This window comes from Phalacrocorax carbo, chromosome 9, assembly GCF_963921805.1.
Source record: "Phalacrocorax carbo chromosome 9, bPhaCar2.1, whole genome shotgun sequence".
Taxonomy (NCBI): Eukaryota; Metazoa; Chordata; class Aves; order Suliformes; family Phalacrocoracidae; genus Phalacrocorax; species Phalacrocorax carbo.
Genome location: NC_087521.1, coordinates 3870409 through 3888351, shown reverse-complemented (window position 1 = coordinate 3888351; position 17943 = coordinate 3870409). Strand labels below are relative to the sequence as shown.

The following is a 17943-nucleotide window of genomic DNA, read 5'->3' as shown; positions in this document are numbered from 1 at the left end:
CTGTTTCTGCATCTCTTGTTTTCTCACTCTATTAATGGGACATCGATGTTGTTCAAACAGGAGTAAGAGTTCCTATTTTCAGAATCTCTGCTCTCAGATGCATGCTCTTTCATTTAGAGAAATTATTACGTTAACCCACTTGAAACACCAGTCCTCTTAAAGCTCAGGCATACGGATCAAGACACGGTTGAAAGCTGCGAAAGGGACCACTGAGCTACTGGCACTGATATGCACCAGATGGTCAACATAAGCCTATCAGACTTTAAGATGCTCTTCTTCCCACCAACCGCCATACATAGTGTTTTTAATTTCTGGATTTCTGTCTCCGTATGGGGGAGGATGTCATGGCCGTCCTGATCCCATTTTTTTTAAGGCTTAGTACTCAATAAAGCCACATTGTCTGCTAAATGGAAATAATGCAAAATAGTTGCTTCAAAAATTGTGGGGATTTCGCTCATTAAGAACATCTGTGTTGTAATTACTGCCATCTGATTGCACGCCATTACAAATCTTCCTCACAGAATCAGCCGCTGGATTTCCTGAAGGTCTGTATAAGACAACACTGGTAAACAAAAAAAAACCAAACAAAAAAAAAAAGCAGAATTTTCCTTCTAGTTAATAAATGCAACCCACCTACCCCAGCTTCCCTCCATGATTTATTAAAAATATCACCAACAGCCTGGATTTTAAGCTCAGCCAGACTCCAGGAGCTGGTCCCCACCAGGCCCATGCCCCGGGACAGGGGCTGAGGCCCCCACACAGTGGGAAAACCAGGGCTGTGGGAGCCCCGCAGTCGTGGTCTGCACCACCTCGGGCTGAATTTCACAGGTCAAAATTCAGAGACAGCCCCAAAATACTGCACTGGTCCAGCCCTAAAAACCTGCTGTTTTTAACCACGTGCGGGACGAGGCGCAGAGGGTCTGCGGGGGGGGCACAGCCGGCTCCCCAGGCCCGAGCCGTGCCCGTAGGCCGAACGGTCGCCCGTGGCCGCTCCCTGGTGGAGCAGGGAAGGTGAGGGGCGAGCCGGCTGCGGCGGGCAGCGGCCTGGGGCCAAGTCCGGAGCGGGGCAGCGGTGCGAGAGCTTGGGCGCTCCTCACTAAGGCAGGGAAGCAGGGGCCGGCCCAAGCGGAAGGTGGCCTCCAGCCGCAGGGGACCCGGTGGCCCCGGGCGGCCCCGCCGAGCGCGGCGAGCAGCTGCCGGGAGAGGGCGCGGGGGCAGCTCAGAGCCTCCCGCCGGGCCCGGGCCGGCGGCGGAACGCAGCGGCGGGCGCCGGTTGCGGAGGGCCGGTTTGAGGAGGGCACAGCGCGGCGCGGCGGGCGGCCGCGGTGCCGGCATGAGGGAGCTGGCGCCCGGCCTGGAGATGGAGAGCGACATCTTGGACGCGCTGGAGGCTTTGGGGTAACCGGGGGGGGACCGAGGGGACCCCGCCGCCGCCGCAGTGCCCTGCCCGGCGCGGAGCGGGGCTCCCTCGCCGCGGGCGGGAGGCCGGGCCGGTGCCGGGTGGCGGCGGGGAACGGGGAGCCGGGGTGCGGGGAGCGGCGGGGGTCTGAGCCCCGCGGGCCGGCGGCGGCCAGGGCTGGGCCTCTCGCCTCGGTGCCCGCGTTGGGCTTGCCCTGATTGTAATGGGGGGAAGGCGAGGGGATAGCGGCTGCGCCGGCCTTCCTTGGGGCCAGGGGGTTTAAAAGCCGCGTTCAAAAGCCCCCGGGAGGCGGGAACCGGCGGGGCCGCAGCTCTGCGGGGCCTCCGGGCCTCCCACTAGGCCGCCCGCTGTGTCCCTGGCTCCCTCCCGCCACGGCGCTTCAGGTGCGGCAGAGGAGAAACAGCGGAAAATGTGGCTTAATTTTCAGCTATCTTATTGCTAGTGGTCTAGGGCAGTGAGTTATTGATGTTGTTTGACTAAACGCTTGAGTCAACACCCCAATTCATGACTGTTTAGCGTGCACCGAGACATGAAAACGCTGTTTTAACGTACACACGTGAAAATGCCTGCCTCCTGTTTTCTGACAAACCATTGTGTTTATAAATTACCATTCTTTTTTCTTTGGCGTGTTTAAAAAAAAAATCTGAATTATTCCTTGACAAAAGTAACTTACAAACATTAATTTCTTTCAGTGTAGTTACTACCTAGCTTCTAGTAAAATGACTTTAAAATGTGCACGCTTTATGTTAAACTTGCTTCTTATCACTGATGTTTATCTCCCTGTGCAGGTACACAGGTCCTCTGTTGGGGGAGGAAGCCCTGAACAAAGCAGCAGAAAATGGATTGTCTTCGCCAGAATTTTTTGAGCTTTGTGTTTGGCTAGGTTCCCAAATAAAGTCACTCTGTAATATGGAAGAAAGCATCACTTCAACAGGTGGTATATCAATGTTAATTTATTGAAGAAATTTAGTATTTGTTCAGTGAATTTAGACCCATATTGTTCAGCTAATAGTGAAATTACAGTGTTAAAGTTTGGAAGATAGGTGAAAGGTAGCCAAACTGAGGCTGATATTTTAATGTATGTGGCTCTTAGATTGAGGTCTTGTGAAGATTCTTTAAAAAGAAAAAAAAAAAAGGTGCCGTGGCAGTTCTGTAGATCTACATAAATTAAAAAAAAGTACATTCATACATCCCATGAGTGGTTGTTATACGTAATCATATTTTGATGGCTTAAATTCCAGTGCCTGGTATTTTCAGCTAGTTGGTCCAATGCAGTTCCGTTCAGCACCACGCGTAGATACACAATGCTCGTTAGCACTACCTAAGTCTTTCTGTTGAGTGCTGGAACTTGGATGAGATTTTATATTGCTTATGTTTTCACAAAAAAGTGGTAAAACTAAGAAGAACCACTGAAAATAATGGGCTCATGACTCCTGTAACTTGTTCATCAGAAAATTAATTACATTGGTACATGGTTTTGTGACATAAGCTGTTCAGTTCCTAGTGACGTTCATTTGCATTCATGTCTTCAAAGACTGCTGTAGCATCACCTCATTCAAAGCGTGAGTACACTATCACTGTAGATAATTAAAAGGCTCATCTGCTTGTATGTAGGACTTCTTTAAGAAGAAATCAAATGTTACTAGGGTGGTAGGTGGTAAATCTTTGTCTGGGCTATTGAAACCTGCAATTTAAATGTATTCATTGCGAAAATTGGATTACAGTTTGATGTTTCTGTAAAAAGCCATTAGCTTTGCATTTATTTATTTATTCCCATAGGTGATAAAGATGTAGAGAGCTTGCAGCTTGAGATTAGTGGCTTTCTGAGAGAAATGGCTTGTCCATATTCATCACTTATATCTGGAGACATCAAGAACAGATTAAGAGAGAAAGAAGATTGTCTTAAACTCCTCTGTAAGTTATAACCATTTTTCCTGTTTATAGTACAGTATTTTACATGCATGCTCTATTGTTATTGTACAATTTACATTAAATAGTTCTTTATGTGTATTTAAGTCTGTGTGTACAATCATTACAACCTAGCGAAGCATGCATCAGCTCACCTGTGCAGTAGTGGAAGATAAAAAACTATTAGAAAACTATTTTAGTAGAGAATAAAATTTATTTGTGAAGTATGGCTCAACCTACTGAGACCTCCTGATCCCTCTCTTGATCCAGTTCAGCTTAGCTGAAACTGAGACCTTGCTTCCTGTGTTTCTGAGAGGTTTCTGGGCAGCTTAAAAGAAAATGCTAAGTGATTTGAAGGTGCTGAAAGCAGGATTGAGAGAAGCAAAGTCTAGGTTTAAGCTGGAGTAGGACAAAGGAGTAGCAGCAGGAACCAGTGCAATAATATGGAACTAAGCAAGGAGCTAGGGATCTGGTGGCAAAAGTGGGTTAAGCAGTTAAATACGATGTGTAGGCTGAAGGTGGGAAGTCAGGTGAGAGTTAGTTCATACAGAATGGGAAACTGATACTGACCTGTCCAGGAGAGAACTGAGAGTCTCCCTTTTATCATGGTCTTACTGTAAATGTATATATTGCATTTATATTTGAAAATATGGATGCAGAAATATTCAAGTGTCTTTAAATCTGCCATTATGACACTTTTCTCTCTAGTATTTCTAAGTACAGAACTTCAGGCTTTGAAGATATTGCACAGCAAGAAAATTAAAGGCTCTCATTTGGAAAAGCACAATGAGATTTATCAGGAAGTGCAAGCTATTTGTGATGCACTGGGCCTGCCAAACTCGTCGTCTTCTGATGCTCCTCCCTTGTTAACCAATGTGGAACAAAAGGTATGGACTTTTATATGTTCTGTCTGTTGTTAAAACTGTAAGCATCATTTCTGCAAGCATTAATCTTAGAGTTACAGGCCCAACAGTCTAATCCTTTGCACTTGTCAGATAGGGCTTTTATGGAATTTTTATTCTGAAAGCCAGTTTAGCGTTTAACTGTTTTAGTTAGGAGATGAAGTATTTCAGCATTTCCTTGAGGATGCGATGTACTTGGTGAGGCATACTTTGCCATGCAAATTTAAGGTGGGAGTTGAAGTAACCCCTGAAGCAAGTAGTTTTCCTGTTACCCATTCAGATGTGCTGCCGCAAGCAGACGACTTTGGGTAACGACTGATTGGACATTTATGTACCTGTAGTCATTTCGGGGATGTATTTAGATTTAATATCCAAAACTTATTTTTTTTGCTTTTTAGTTTATGAAGTTCTTAATTGCAAGTATTGATTTCTTAGTGCCATTTCCTTAGTTGCAGAAGAGAATGAAAACGCCTGAATCACCAATAGCCAGTGAATAAGCCAACTCAAACGTTATTCAACGGGATGGTTCTTTCAGTTGTGTCCCACCAGTTTTTCTAAGTCATTTCACTGATGTAATCCTTCACCTGACTTCCTCACTGCAGAATGCAAATAGGTTCTTGGGGTGGGATTTACCTTCTCTGCCAGCCAGCTAGAAGTTTTAAAGTTTTGCTCTGTATTTCTCTCTAGTATTTAGGGAGAGGGTAGGTGACTGGTGCCCTTTAAGAATTATGGGAGATCCATGGAATGAATCTCCTGCTGCTGCTGAGCCGTTGTATTTCATAATTTTACACGATTATCCTTTTTTTTCCTCATCCCTCCTCTTCCTCTTCTCATCAGCCAGTGGGCAGTTGAACATTGGGAGGTTATGGGGAGAGGGCCTGTTACTTGCGTGGTTTTCTTACATCTGTATGTCTTTAGTGTGACAAGACAGAACCTTTAATAGACTCCTTTATAAAAAGCAGCATCCAGGTGACAGTGGAAATGCCTATTCCTGCACTATTAACTGGCTTGATCTGTTTAGTTCTAATGAAATCTTTATATCCAGTCTTTCCATTAAATATTTTTGAAAGGATGAAGAAAGAATTTTAGCACTGTTTCATGAGGATTGTAATGTCAGAGTTCCAGCAAGTAACTAACTGACTGAAATTTGCCTAGTGCTGTTGATCTCCCTCTGTGTGTGTTAGCTGTGTTTACATCCATGAGGGTTTGTAGGCTGCAGCCGCGGGCAGTGGCCTGATGTCCTTGCTTCATTTCTTGGGTACAGGTTTAGTTTCATCCCATATTAAAGGGGTAGGACTCTGGTTCTCCAGTTGCAGGACAGCAAGACCAGACCTGGTAGGCCAGCTCATTCATGCATACAGAGAGAGTCTTAGAAGTTTTCTTTGAATTGTTAGACTCCTGGTATCTGCCACCTTTTGCAAAGTCCAAGATTGCTTTTCACATAGGATCATGGCTTGAATGGTGTGGAGGGTGTTACTGTTACGGTTTATGAAAACTGTTACGGTTATTAAAGTGAGCAGAATCTTTAAAGAGCCTTTGGTTTTTTTGACCCTGTAAATAATACTGCCTGAGCTATTTTGTGATGGTTTTCAGGTCTGTTAATTCCACAGTGGTTATACCACTTCTACTCACTTCAGAGGGCAGAAAGTTGGCAAAATTAGTTTGTTCATCTTCTGTGACTCCAAATTAATACTGTAATTTCTCTGTGTGTTTCATCCCTTACAAACAAAGGATTTTTTCCTACCTCTCAGGAGATTATGTAGAATTTCTACTATATGTTTCCTTGTCCTTCATCCCTTGCTTTAATATAGAACAGGTTCAGAATTATTTTGCTACAGTACAGAGTTAGACACCTACATTTGTGGATCTAGCTGCATTAGAATGGTGATACCACCAACTGGAATTCACTGGCTTTGTGAACATTTTTTTCCAGAGTGCCATTTGTTACTTTTTTTTTCAGGTTCTCACAAAAATTCACTTGAAATGACCAATTTCTTTTTGCAAATATTTTGTTGCTTCTGATTAAATTAGGTTCTGTGTAAATTTGCACTGTTGATTTTTAGTATTCTGCTGTATCATTTGTATTAGAAATTTACATACTAATCTAGTATTTTTATTGAATTTGCAAATGTACCTGCAGCATTTCAACATGTCTACTCTTTGTCTCTATCTAGCATCTTCAGCATTGTCAGTAGCTGTGGGAATAGTTCTGAGAATAGTTTGGCTGTGCAGCAGCAATCTACCAAAGGGACAGATCACACATTTTATTTTGGTATGGAACGTTAGAACATTGATTGTTTTTAATAATTTGCCAGTTTACCTAAAAGCCTAGTATAAAATCAGGATTGCCTTCTTCATTCAAACTGTGAGTTTTATAGTAGCTCAAACTTTGAATATGCAGTCATAGGAAGTGCCTTTTAAATTTGCATCTCCTGTAATGAACTGGGATTGTGGTTATCAACATACTGTCAATTCATCTCTCTCATTTTCTTATGTATTACAGCCTTCTACCGCTAAATATATTTTATTTTATTCTGTAGTACTGAACATTCCTGTTATGCAGAGGCACCTGGGGGGACGTGGTGGGCAAGGGAAGGGTTCTCTTGCTGCCCTGTTTGTGGACTTGTTTCCACTCATAGGCTCCCTGGTGGGGGGATGATACTGGATCCCTTTGATCACAGGCTTTTTCTGGTGGCTGTCCCTGTTCAGGTTTCCAGGAGGCCAGAGCACGGTTCCACCAGTCTCTCTTGCTCAGACTCAGTATGTCAAATAGTCAGATATATTTGTCTCCATCTAGCTTTTAATTTGGTTTGCTTTTATAGCTGTCTGAGAACTTTAGGATGATTTGGGTTTTACAATTTGTTTTACACTTCTCTAAGTATGTTTTCACTGCTCTTTTATCTGGGCACTGCTTTTGGTATTGTTCCCACTTACACATACATACTTCTTTCAGGGTTTTAGTGGTGTTTGTTTTTTTTAAACTCTTGCTTATCCTTCTTAATCTAGGGCAACTGTCATGTTTAGGAATGTGGATTATGTTGTAGATTCTCACGTCAGTTGCATTCTTGTCCTCTGGCAAACAGGTGCATGTCAAAGCTTTTGCGGTCGTAGACCTGTCATCAGCAAAGGCTGGGTGATGTGTTCTGCAACTGTAAGGCAGCTTAGCTGATTTGACCACTGTAGCTGTAGGATATGCCCTCAGAGTCCTGCTGATGGGAGTGAGGGGTACAGGGGAGATTCAGTAGTCTGGGTGTGACTTTACGTTGTGTCACAAACATGACCATAGACCGCTTCATCAGTGAAAAGATTCCTCCTTAAATGTTACTTGATTAATAAACCTGTCGCTGGATAAAATTACCTAGGTATTCTCTTTAACTTGGAAAGAAAAGGTTGCAGAAATTTGGGGGAAGTTTCCCAGTCAATAAAGGATTGTTTCATTTAGCTGCTCTAGTTTCTCCTAGTTCTGATTTTCACTGACTCTCTTCCATAATTGTTCTCTCTCAACTTCCTTTCATTTTTCAGTTTATGGAAATCAGGAGTATGCAGTGCTGGGTTAGGTCTTCTAATTGTCATCAACTTGTGATGGCAGAATGCATGGCTTTTGTATGTGGAGCCTAGTTTTGTATTTATCTCTTAGCTGCCCTTGCAGCTGCAAACTTGCAATAATTCTAATCTTTAGAGATTATTCAGCATCAATGGTTTCCACATTTTCTTTCATTCTATAGCTATAAATTACACTGAGGATTTGTTTTGGTTTTGTTGTGTTGTTTTTTCCCAGCAGCCATACTCATTTTGATAGACTCACCTCCGTTCAACTCATTAGAACCTTTGAGGTTATATTCCTGATCTTTGTGGTATATGGATAGACACCTCTTGCCTAACAGAACGTTTAATTCATCTGCTGTTTATTCCTCCTTCTATACTAATTACTGATTTCGTCATCTCTTCCTGTCATGCTGATCTTATTATATTGTTGATTATTAACTTTGGTTTTTGATTCTTCAGACGTTTGTTTAAATTCAAGCATATTTTCAGCTTAGGTACATTTGAATTTTGAGATAGATTATGAGAGGCATCAAGTACATACTTCACTAAAATCAAAACAAGTTGACTACATTTAGAAGGCAGAAAAATCAGACAATCCTGGAGGGCTTTTTGTAAAGAAAATGAAGGTTGCAAAGAAGCAAGAATTAGCAGAGAAAGAGGAATGTAGGGATCAGTAGCGTATGTGGAACGGAACTTCACCCCTTATTGCAGCCTCTTTTTTTAATATGGGTGGAGTATAATAGCAGGTGATATTACAGTAACTAGATAGCCACTTTTCAGATACTACTAGGCTGTCTGTTCTGCTGGAGTCAAAACACTGTTTTCCTATAATTTGCTCACTGCACAAGATTTTTTTACTTCAGACTTTTTCTGAGGGTATTGTGTTTTTAACTTACCACAGTGCTGCCTGAAGAGGATATAAAAAGAACAAAATGTACACATTTGTTTTCACACAAAATTTGAGATCAGATTCCTTCCTTGGTATATGCAAAAAAAAGGAAAAGGAGATAATTACAACAACCCTGAAATAGGAGTTTTGATTTATCAAGTATTCTTTTTCAAGTAGCTTTCTTTACTCAGTTAATTAGGTGTTCTAGAATTGATTTCTGTCTCCTAGAGGTTTTTTTCAGAGTGATCACTGGAGATTATATTTCTATAATACACAGAGCTCAAAACCCTGACAAGATAAACTAAGACAATACTGGAAGAGTGAGCTTTGAACCATACCTTTATGATAAATTTAATGTAAATGCCTGTGTGCCTACATGAAGTCTTATAATCCTTGCAAATGTATCTACTAGCTGTTCTCGGTTTTGCTGTAGATCATGCACTACCTTAATCGTTCCTTGTGACATGTAAAAGAAAATTAACTCTAGTTTTAGCCTTGTTTGACTTGATTCCCCGTAATTATATACAAAAGCAAATGAAGATGTAGTTCTTCACCCCATCAGACCATGTGCAAACTTGCAGGAACAATACATGCATGCGGTCTACTCCAGCTGAAAAATCAGTTTGCCAGAATGTTATATATGAGCATAGTGGGCGTTCATGATAACGGTTTTAGAAGAGCGGTGCCAAAGGAAGTTCCTTCAAGAAGAGAAGGCAGAGGTTTCTTGGAATGAGAGAGGGGAATGCAGAAAGAGAAAGCATACTTCATCCCTGATTTATTGAGGGCAAAAACTAATGGAAGAAGCATAAGCAAGGCTGATTGGGAGTGAATACAAAAGTCTTAAACATAATGTTAAATGGAACCAATTATAGGGTTAGAAGAAAATTCATAAGAATGACTGCATATGTGTCATATCTCCTGCCTTTCTTACTAGCACCCATCACCAGATTTTTCTAGCCAAGTCTAGCATTTGGCAACAGAACTAGCTTCCAACTGTTACGTTTCCTTAGCTGTAGTTACAACACTTAGTAATAAGTAAAATGAGCAATTTAACTAGACCTACTGCCTATATGCACTTGATAAATTTGCCGTATAGTTATTGTTCTGTTATAATTGGGAGAAGTGGTGTGCCATAAAATATTTTTGTATAGAGGTTGATCGTGTAGTGGAAGTATTCAGTAACTTTTGTAATGGATGATAAGCTAGAAAATGGGTATCTGTTTTTGTGAGTCTGCTAAAACACATGTGCTATATTTGAGCTTACAAGTAGTGAACTGTGATTTCAGCAATTGTGCTGAAATGAATGTAAATATCATTTGTGTTCTGAGTAATAGTATATGTTTTGTTTCAGATAAAGGACATTCTCTCAAAAGTTCAAAATAACCATGTCGGGAAATCACTGCTAACAAAGCCTCTGAATTCTGACCAAGTGGTAAAAAAAAATCTCTCCATTTCTTTTCTCTGTTTAATGGGATGGTCAAAATTAATGCGTACGGCTTTATCAAACTTTGTCCATTTTACAGTCACTGTTCTATTGCTGAATATTAATGCTAAAATTCAATTGCTAAATACTAACAATGCTAATTGGATCCTTCCAGAATTAATGTTATAAACCAGATTTCGTGTTGATTTATCCACTTACTAAGTTTCAAAATATTTTGTATATACATAACTACTGTAGCGCTACGCAGATATGTCCTTAATTTTAAGTGGTTTATAGTGGTCACCTGGGGATAGACATCTTAGTTACTGAATGGGGTTAACTTTAAATTGACTTCTATAACATTATAGATCTGAATGCTTGGATTTTTTATTGGAACACTGCAGGAAAGATTGGAAAAAATCAATGATGCTCTTCGCAGTGAGTACGAATGTCGACGACGTATGTTAATGAAGAGGCTAGATGTGACAGTACAATCTTTTGGCTGGTCTGATAGAGCAAAGGTAAGCTTGCTGTATTTTTTGCTTCCTGTAGGTGGGAGTCTGCTACAGTTCCCCAGATCGTCCTACCGAATACACATACCATGTAAATACACTTCCATTAGCATTGTCGTCTTTCCAACCAGTTTCTCATCCCAGGTTGTAACATCCAAGTCCTAGATACTGAGGAAGGGGACGGATGACCAGATGGCGGTCCATCCTTTGTTTATAGCTTCACAATTATAAATTCTAGCATCCTGTTGGAGTTTCTCAATTTAATAAGTTCACGTCTCCCCTTTTTCTTTCCAACATACGCCCCCCCAGTCAAGTAAACTAGGAGGGTATCTCAGCATTTCTTATGTAGGTGCAAGAGGAAGAGAAACACCAGGCCTTAGCATACATTGGGTGCAAAGAGTGACTGCCCATAAAGCCAGTGAGGTTACAGTGACTGCTACCTATCTTGGATTCAAAGCTACTGAATAAACAGATGGCCAGTTGAACAGATTATTTGAATAGCAGCTTGTTTGAGAAAAGCACACAGTTACTTGTAATCCTTCAGGTGGCTAAAAATTACAGACCAATCCTCTGGATTATCTCTGCCAGTATCATTTTAATTGTGATCATTTCATTTCTTCTACTTCCTAGAACTCTGTATATTAAAAAATAGTCATGATCTAACCAGTCGGATATTTCTGAGCTAGAAGTATATATTGTTTCTATCCAAGAGAATAGGGAGATAAGATACAAAAAGTTTGTAATTCGATGAATATACATGTGGGAAGCTGGAGGCAGATGGTGTTGCTCATGAGCTGCAAGATCAACTCTCCTTCCAAAGGTTTGTGTAGAAAGCTGAAGATGGGTTAGGTGTAAAGCTTCGAAAGCTTACTGAAAGTACAGATTGCTACAAGTCTTTCTGGTGTCACAATTTGTTGTTGACACATGCAGACAGAATGGGTTTCATGAAGCCCGCTAAGTATCACTGGAAGACATGAGTCTAGATGCTGCTGTGCTGCTTTGAAATGGCTCACTGCTTAATTTCTGCAGGGGTTGTGAGTGTTTTTATGCTGCAGGAAAGGAAGAGGAAGGCATATAGCTCACAGAAGCCAGGAGATGTCCTGAAGCATATAACTTCCTTACAGCTGTACCAATACAACTATATATTTCCAAATTTAAAGTATACTTCTAAAATGTAGTTGATGTAAAGTGATGACTAACTTAGACTAAAATTTTGTGCCACTTGATATTATTCCATTCAAACAATGTGAAAAACAGTGACTGTGCTTTCACAATAGCTCAATAGTTTAAATAGAGATTTTTAATCACGATAAAGTAGTAAGATGGTTTGTTTTCCTGTCATAAGGACTGTTGATGTGAAATATTATGCAGTTACAGAAATAAGCAGGTTACATACTAATTCAAAATTACATATGATTTTTAATTTTTTTTCCATATTTTTTGAATAGACATGTTTGTTTATAACTTCTTCAAGAAGGTTTTGAGGGATGAAAATGTTTTGACATCAATATAACTTAGATTTATTTTTTTTTTAGGCCAAGAGGCAAATTGTTGTCCTTATTTCATTTATTGTTAGCTTGCCTTTTTTTCCCCAGCATTAGATAGGTATTCTTACCTTTCTCTGCTTTGATCGTGTGGCATTTTTTTGTAGATTTTTTTTTAAACTTGTTCAGTCCCCAAGAGGGGTAAGTTTGCAGACTGAAATGGATCCATAAATGGGGTAGTAATCTCCTAGCAAAACAGTCATGCAAAGGAACAGCACCTGTTGTCTGGTCCATCCAGGATAAAATTGATTTTTTTAAATTTTTATTTTTCCCTCTGAAGATCATCATTCTAGATGTCTCCAGAAAGTGTGTATTTTTCTTTTTTGTCAAACAAATGAAACATCAAAATGCCTTATTTTCTCCCCTTCTCAGTCTTACTTTTTCATGGCTTGCACAAGTGTTTTCCTGCATTGAGACAATTTAATTTTTTTTCCACAAATTGACCTTACTTTGAGGCTGCTGTGCTTTCATCACATTTAGAAGGTTAAATATGACTATGTAAAGCTCTTGAGGGAGCAGTTTGGAGTCTTAAACTTTAGTCTTTAGATATGTTGGAAAACGTCAAAGAATCTGTTTGATGCCAGTGGATATTTTGTAATGGTGCTAAGTTTCAGCACCAATTAAACATAATCAGCAGCATTTTTTGTACAGTAGCTCCATCAGGATGAAGAGAATTGGTAACAGCTGGCACTATATTTTGTAAGATAACCTAGATTTTCAGACATTGCAACATGTGTTCAAACTGAAACTTACTGAGACCGGTACATGGTTTATGGTAAGCATGTTTGTGTATTTTACGCCTAGCAAGTAAGTTGTGTTTGATTTTATCATGTAGGTAAAAACAGATGACATAGCACGAATCTATCAGCCCAAGCGCTATGCATTATCTCCGAAGTCAACTATTACATTAGCTCACCTTCTTGCTGCTCGAGAAGATTTATCGAAGATCATAAGAACAAGTAGTGGATCAACGCGGGAAAATACAGTCTGTGCAATCAACAAGGTATACTTTTTCTCTCTGGGATATGATAAAGGACATGGGAGTTATCAGAAGTAATTCTGGAATTATACTCTGCTTAGTAGTTTCATTTCTTTTTGCAAGATACCTGGTGCTTTAAGAAAGGAAGGTTTGCAGCATTCCAGTAAATATGGCAGCAACTTCTTTTTTTATCTTATTACACAGTCAGTCATGCAAAAGGATGAAACAGTAGTCTAGATGAGAAGGAACAGCGGTGGGGGGGTCTATGTGCGCGCACGCGCGTGTGTAAATGACCTCTTGAGTTCAGTGGAACTGCACACCTCAAATTAAGGATACGTGCAAGTCCTTCTGGTATCAGTTCCTGGGCTACCTGTTGCCGGGATTATCTTGTTCGGTTTGTAAACGAGCATCTTCAGTTTATCAATATGTTATAAATCACAGAAGTTTCTGTGGAAGCGTCATTTTGCTACAAAGTAAAATTATTTGGTTGGCTGCAGTAATAAATAAACATTGTACTGCTTTCTTGCATATGATAAAAGCTGAAGCTTGCGAGTAATGACACCAGTTTTACCATTCAAATGGTGACTAAGCCTAATGTTTGATTAATCCTTTGTTACAGATTTTTCTAAAGTTTTGTGCCTCATTTAGATACCCTTTAATATGTTTTGATCCCAAAGATTCTGAAATTTCTTAATTATTGTAGGATCTCAGAGCAAGGCTTTTTTTTTTTTGAGAGGACTTCAGTTGGAGTGCCTGGGACTGACCAGAGTATGTTAACATTCATCACAGAGGGAGTTTAGGAAATATGAAAACAACAGCAGAGAGACCTACTTGGATACCTCTCAACTTAATGTTTTGTGTTGCTTTGTCCAGTACAGTCTCCCTTTTTGTACACTGCGTAACATCCACCAGAGTCAGGATGCCTTTTGTTTGTTTGTTTTCTTGAAAGTGTTACTGCAGCGTGTTATGTATTTCGTCCGTTCCAGCTCTCCACTGAGTGTCAGTAGTTTCTAATCTAAGGCAAACTGGTGTTCCTTTTAGAGTTGCACATTTGTTCACCAGTTTATGGTTTTTTTGCCAGCTGATTAGATTTGAACTTGAACTTCGAAATTTAAGTAGAAGAGCTGTGTTGTAAGGAGTCTTTTCTACATGAATATATGTTTATATATTCATATATATTCATTCTGTATGTTGCTTCTTTTAATACTGATACTTCACATGCATGTAGTTTTCTTCACAAAGATTTCACAGAAGTATTATGAGCTAGCAAGCTGCAGTTATTTCAGTTTTCCAGGGAGAAACTGGGATCGCTTTCAGAGTTCTGTTATGTTGTGGCAAGTTACACGGACAGGAAATAGGGATTCTGCTGTCAAGCTCCACACTGAGGGGACCATAATTCCTGTAAAGAGCAGGCAGCCTGTCTTTGTCCGTAGGAGAGCCCTGAGTCCCTTCAAGATATTACTACTATTTTTTAAACTAAAAATGACCTGTTTTTTCCATATAGGTTCTGATGGGGAGAGTACCTGACCGTGGAGGCAGACCAACAGAGATTGAGCCACCTCCTCCTGAAATGCCTCCTTGGCAAAAAAGACAAGAAGGTGGTGGAAGAGGTGGCTGGGGAGGAGGGGGTGGAAGGGGCAACTGGGGAGGTGGAGGAGGTAGAGGAGGAGGAGGAGGTGGGGGGGGGTTTGGAGGTGGGGGTTTCAGAGGTGGTGGAAGAGGTGGAGGTGGCTTCCAGGGTGGCAGGGGAGATTATGGTGGCAGGGGAGATTATGGCAGGGGAGGTTATGGTGGCAGGGGAGGCTATGGTGATCCGTATGGTGGAAGAGGAGGGGGAGGATACCGAAGATACTAAAATACTGTAAATATTGACGGAATAACTGGCAAAATATAGTGGTGGTGTTTACTGGTATCAGGAATTTAGATATGTTAACTTGGGTTTAGGTTAGAATTAAGTATGACCATATGAATCATTGCATTAGACCAACTGATGTTGTCTTTTAGTTAACCGAACAGACCTTTTATACTAAAATGTGATGACTAAGTCCTTGTTTTCCGTAGTGCTCATATGGTGTTTTTTAATATGTCATTTTATTTAAAATAAGTCTCAGAAAACTGAATAAAACCCTTTCTAAACAAACAAAAAAATATATTTAGTGTCCAGGCCAGTCTAATTATTGCATGTTGCATGTCCACTGCCCTGCTCCGAAATGCCGTGTAGAAAAACAGAATAGGCCTGAGAACCAGATGGAAACACTTTTAAAAGACTCTAGAATGCTGCTTTCCGTTTTTTTCTTGTCATCTAGTTTTCATGTGGGACACGTAAATGAATTTTAATGTCAAATGTTAAAATCCTTAAGGCTTTGGTCAAAATTATTTGATTAGGTTTCTTATTTTTCCAGACTTCATATAAAAGTAACCTTCTGAATTAATACTCCACAGAAACTAAGAAAACCAGGTTGTTCTGTGTGTTCATAAAAATATTAGAGACTCTTTGAAGGTCAGAGCATGTACTGTAAACTGAGAATCATGGTGAGTTTTGATAGTGTCTATTTTCATTTTACCTGCTTTTCATTTTATTGGTGTTTCATAAAAATATTTTAAGATCAGATTGGGCAGGAAACGTCTGCAACCATCATGTCTGATAAGAGTTCTTTTATATATTCCTTCTGAATCAGCCTTGAGACATAAAGGTTGAAGAAGCTGAGCTGCTTCGGAAAGAACATACTTTTTTTTTTTTTCCTCTTTCCCCTCCCCTGCCTGCTCTACGTTTGGGAATCGCCAACTGCCCAGCTACTAAGACATCTCATACAGCAGTTGCCCTTCCTGAGTGACTTCTGTCTCTCTCTTTGCCAGCCAGTTGGTCTGATAACATAAAAGAAACTCTGTCAACTCTGTCTTGATATGGTAAGGGTGCCTTCTCCTTCACAGACAGTGTTGCTCTAGAAAGAATTATCTTTAATACAGTTTTGGCTGTAAATACGCATAGACAAGAATTAAATTTAGAGATGCCAGTTAAAGAAGACAGTTTCTGTTGTCCAGTGTCTTTTAGATCTCTCCCCCTGCTGTGATGCCACTCCTGAGTTCAGAGGTGGAACAGGGAGCTGATGCCCGAGTATATACTCATGACAGTATTTATGAGGCTCAGGTTACTACAGGAGGTTTGGGAAGGCATCTGCTAAACCTGGGGGTGTCTGATTGCGTAGCACAGAACCCGCAAAGCACTTCAGTCGAGTATGTAGCTGTAGGCTTAACTGCAGGTTGAACTTAAGGATTTGATTTTGGTTTTATGTTCCACAGTCATGAGTTCTTTCCGCACAAATTTTCTGTTGGTGTCCATATTTGGTATGCTTTAAAGATGTTATTTTACCTTCAGGAACAGATGCATCATGTCGTGTTTTGTAGGCAGCTTTAGGCATGAATGTAAAGCTTTGTTCTAAATCAAATTATTATCTCTTTCAAAAGCCTGTGTCAGGTTTTACTAATTAGCTGTCACCAACCTTTTCATTTGAAACCTTAATCCAGATAAACTTCAAAAGTTTCTCTCCTGTTGTTTCCTCTCTGATCATAGTCTGCTTGAGAATGCTGCTTGTGATGTGGTAGGTATGGCCTTAACCATACTTTAGGGTGCCTGCAGGTGCCTAACAAAAAAGGGCAGGAGTTTTCCTCGCTTGAACGTGTTAGCTTGGATGTGAACTCTTGAAATAATGGCTTAACTTCACCCAGCTGCTAGCAGTGTAGTTCCTATGCCAGTTTTTTCCTACACTCCTTTCTGGCCTAAGCTGTTGCCAGCCTCTGCAGTCACTATGAAGAGGCCCTCGTGGGTCACATGGGAGCGTAGTACTGGTTTCTTTGCTTTTGAGCTTGGTTTTTGCCTAATGCTCTGGAATAGCTCACAGATTGATGACGTACCAGGGGAGACTGCTGGCCTTGGCGAAGTGTTGGTCAGCAAAGGAATGGAGAGAGTAGTTTTTAACAACCAAAGCCTTAATATAGAATTGTTTGCTCATCCCAATGTTATTTTTTGCTACAAGTAATTTCGGAACAGCAGTCAAGCATTTAGCTTCACCAAGGAAATATGCTAGGAAAATGAAATGGCTTACCTAAGCATAAAGATTTCATCAGTCTTAATATGTGAGATTGCACTGGTTTAGTTGACCTGATCTAACTGTACATGGATGTGCCTTGGTGCTTTGACCCTCATCAGTTTATCCTGTCGGTAGCAGGCAGGACAGTTCTGGGTGAAGTAAACCATCAAGTGAACCAGCTATGTCCCCACATGTAATGCTAACAGTTAAATTATTTCGATCTCATACTTCAAGTATATTTGCGTAGACCATGTAAAAGATGGAAATTTAAATAGGTTGGAGATTTTGGGTTTTAATCTGGCCATTTCAGTTTTTCTTAAGTAATTCCAAAATGTGAAGCCAGTAGTTGAAAACTAAAGTAAGCACCACCACATTTCATAGAGGTATCCTTTTCTGTCCTCTGTTGTCAGAATGTATGCTTTTAATTTATCAAAAGATGCAATAATACCATGGGAATAATTGATTTAAATCTCTTCTCAAATTTTGTATGTTTGTCTTGAAAGTATTTTCAAAAATTCTGTTGTAAGTAAAAGTTTTTCATATATATGTTTGTGAGCATTTTTGTGTTTATTCACACTTAGTGAATATCTACCTGAATATTTTGTTTGATAAAGAATTGAAAAATAGGTTGGGTGTTTTTTTTTTCAGGATTTGAGAGATACTTTTGTTAACAGCTGTAAACACTGAGGAATAAAGTACTATATTTGACGTTATTTGCATCGCTTGTATAGC

The 17943-nt window shown here is 40.3% G+C and overlaps 1 protein-coding gene across 1 annotated transcript; it reads left to right on the top strand.

Moving 5' to 3' along the window:
• The first annotated feature begins 1048 nt into the window (after window positions 1-1048).
• FAM98B (family with sequence similarity 98 member B) lies at window positions 1049-17924 on the top strand. Its single transcript, XM_064460145.1, has 8 exons — window positions 1049-1398; window positions 2209-2354; window positions 3200-3334; window positions 4037-4215; window positions 10017-10097; window positions 10493-10609; window positions 12980-13147; window positions 14628-17924. The coding sequence occupies exons 1-8, from the start codon at window positions 1334-1336 to the stop codon at window positions 14976-14978; spliced, it is 1242 nt and encodes a 413-aa protein (XP_064316215.1). The 5' UTR covers window positions 1049-1333; the 3' UTR covers window positions 14979-17924.
• Window positions 17925-17943: the final 19 nt, after the last annotated feature.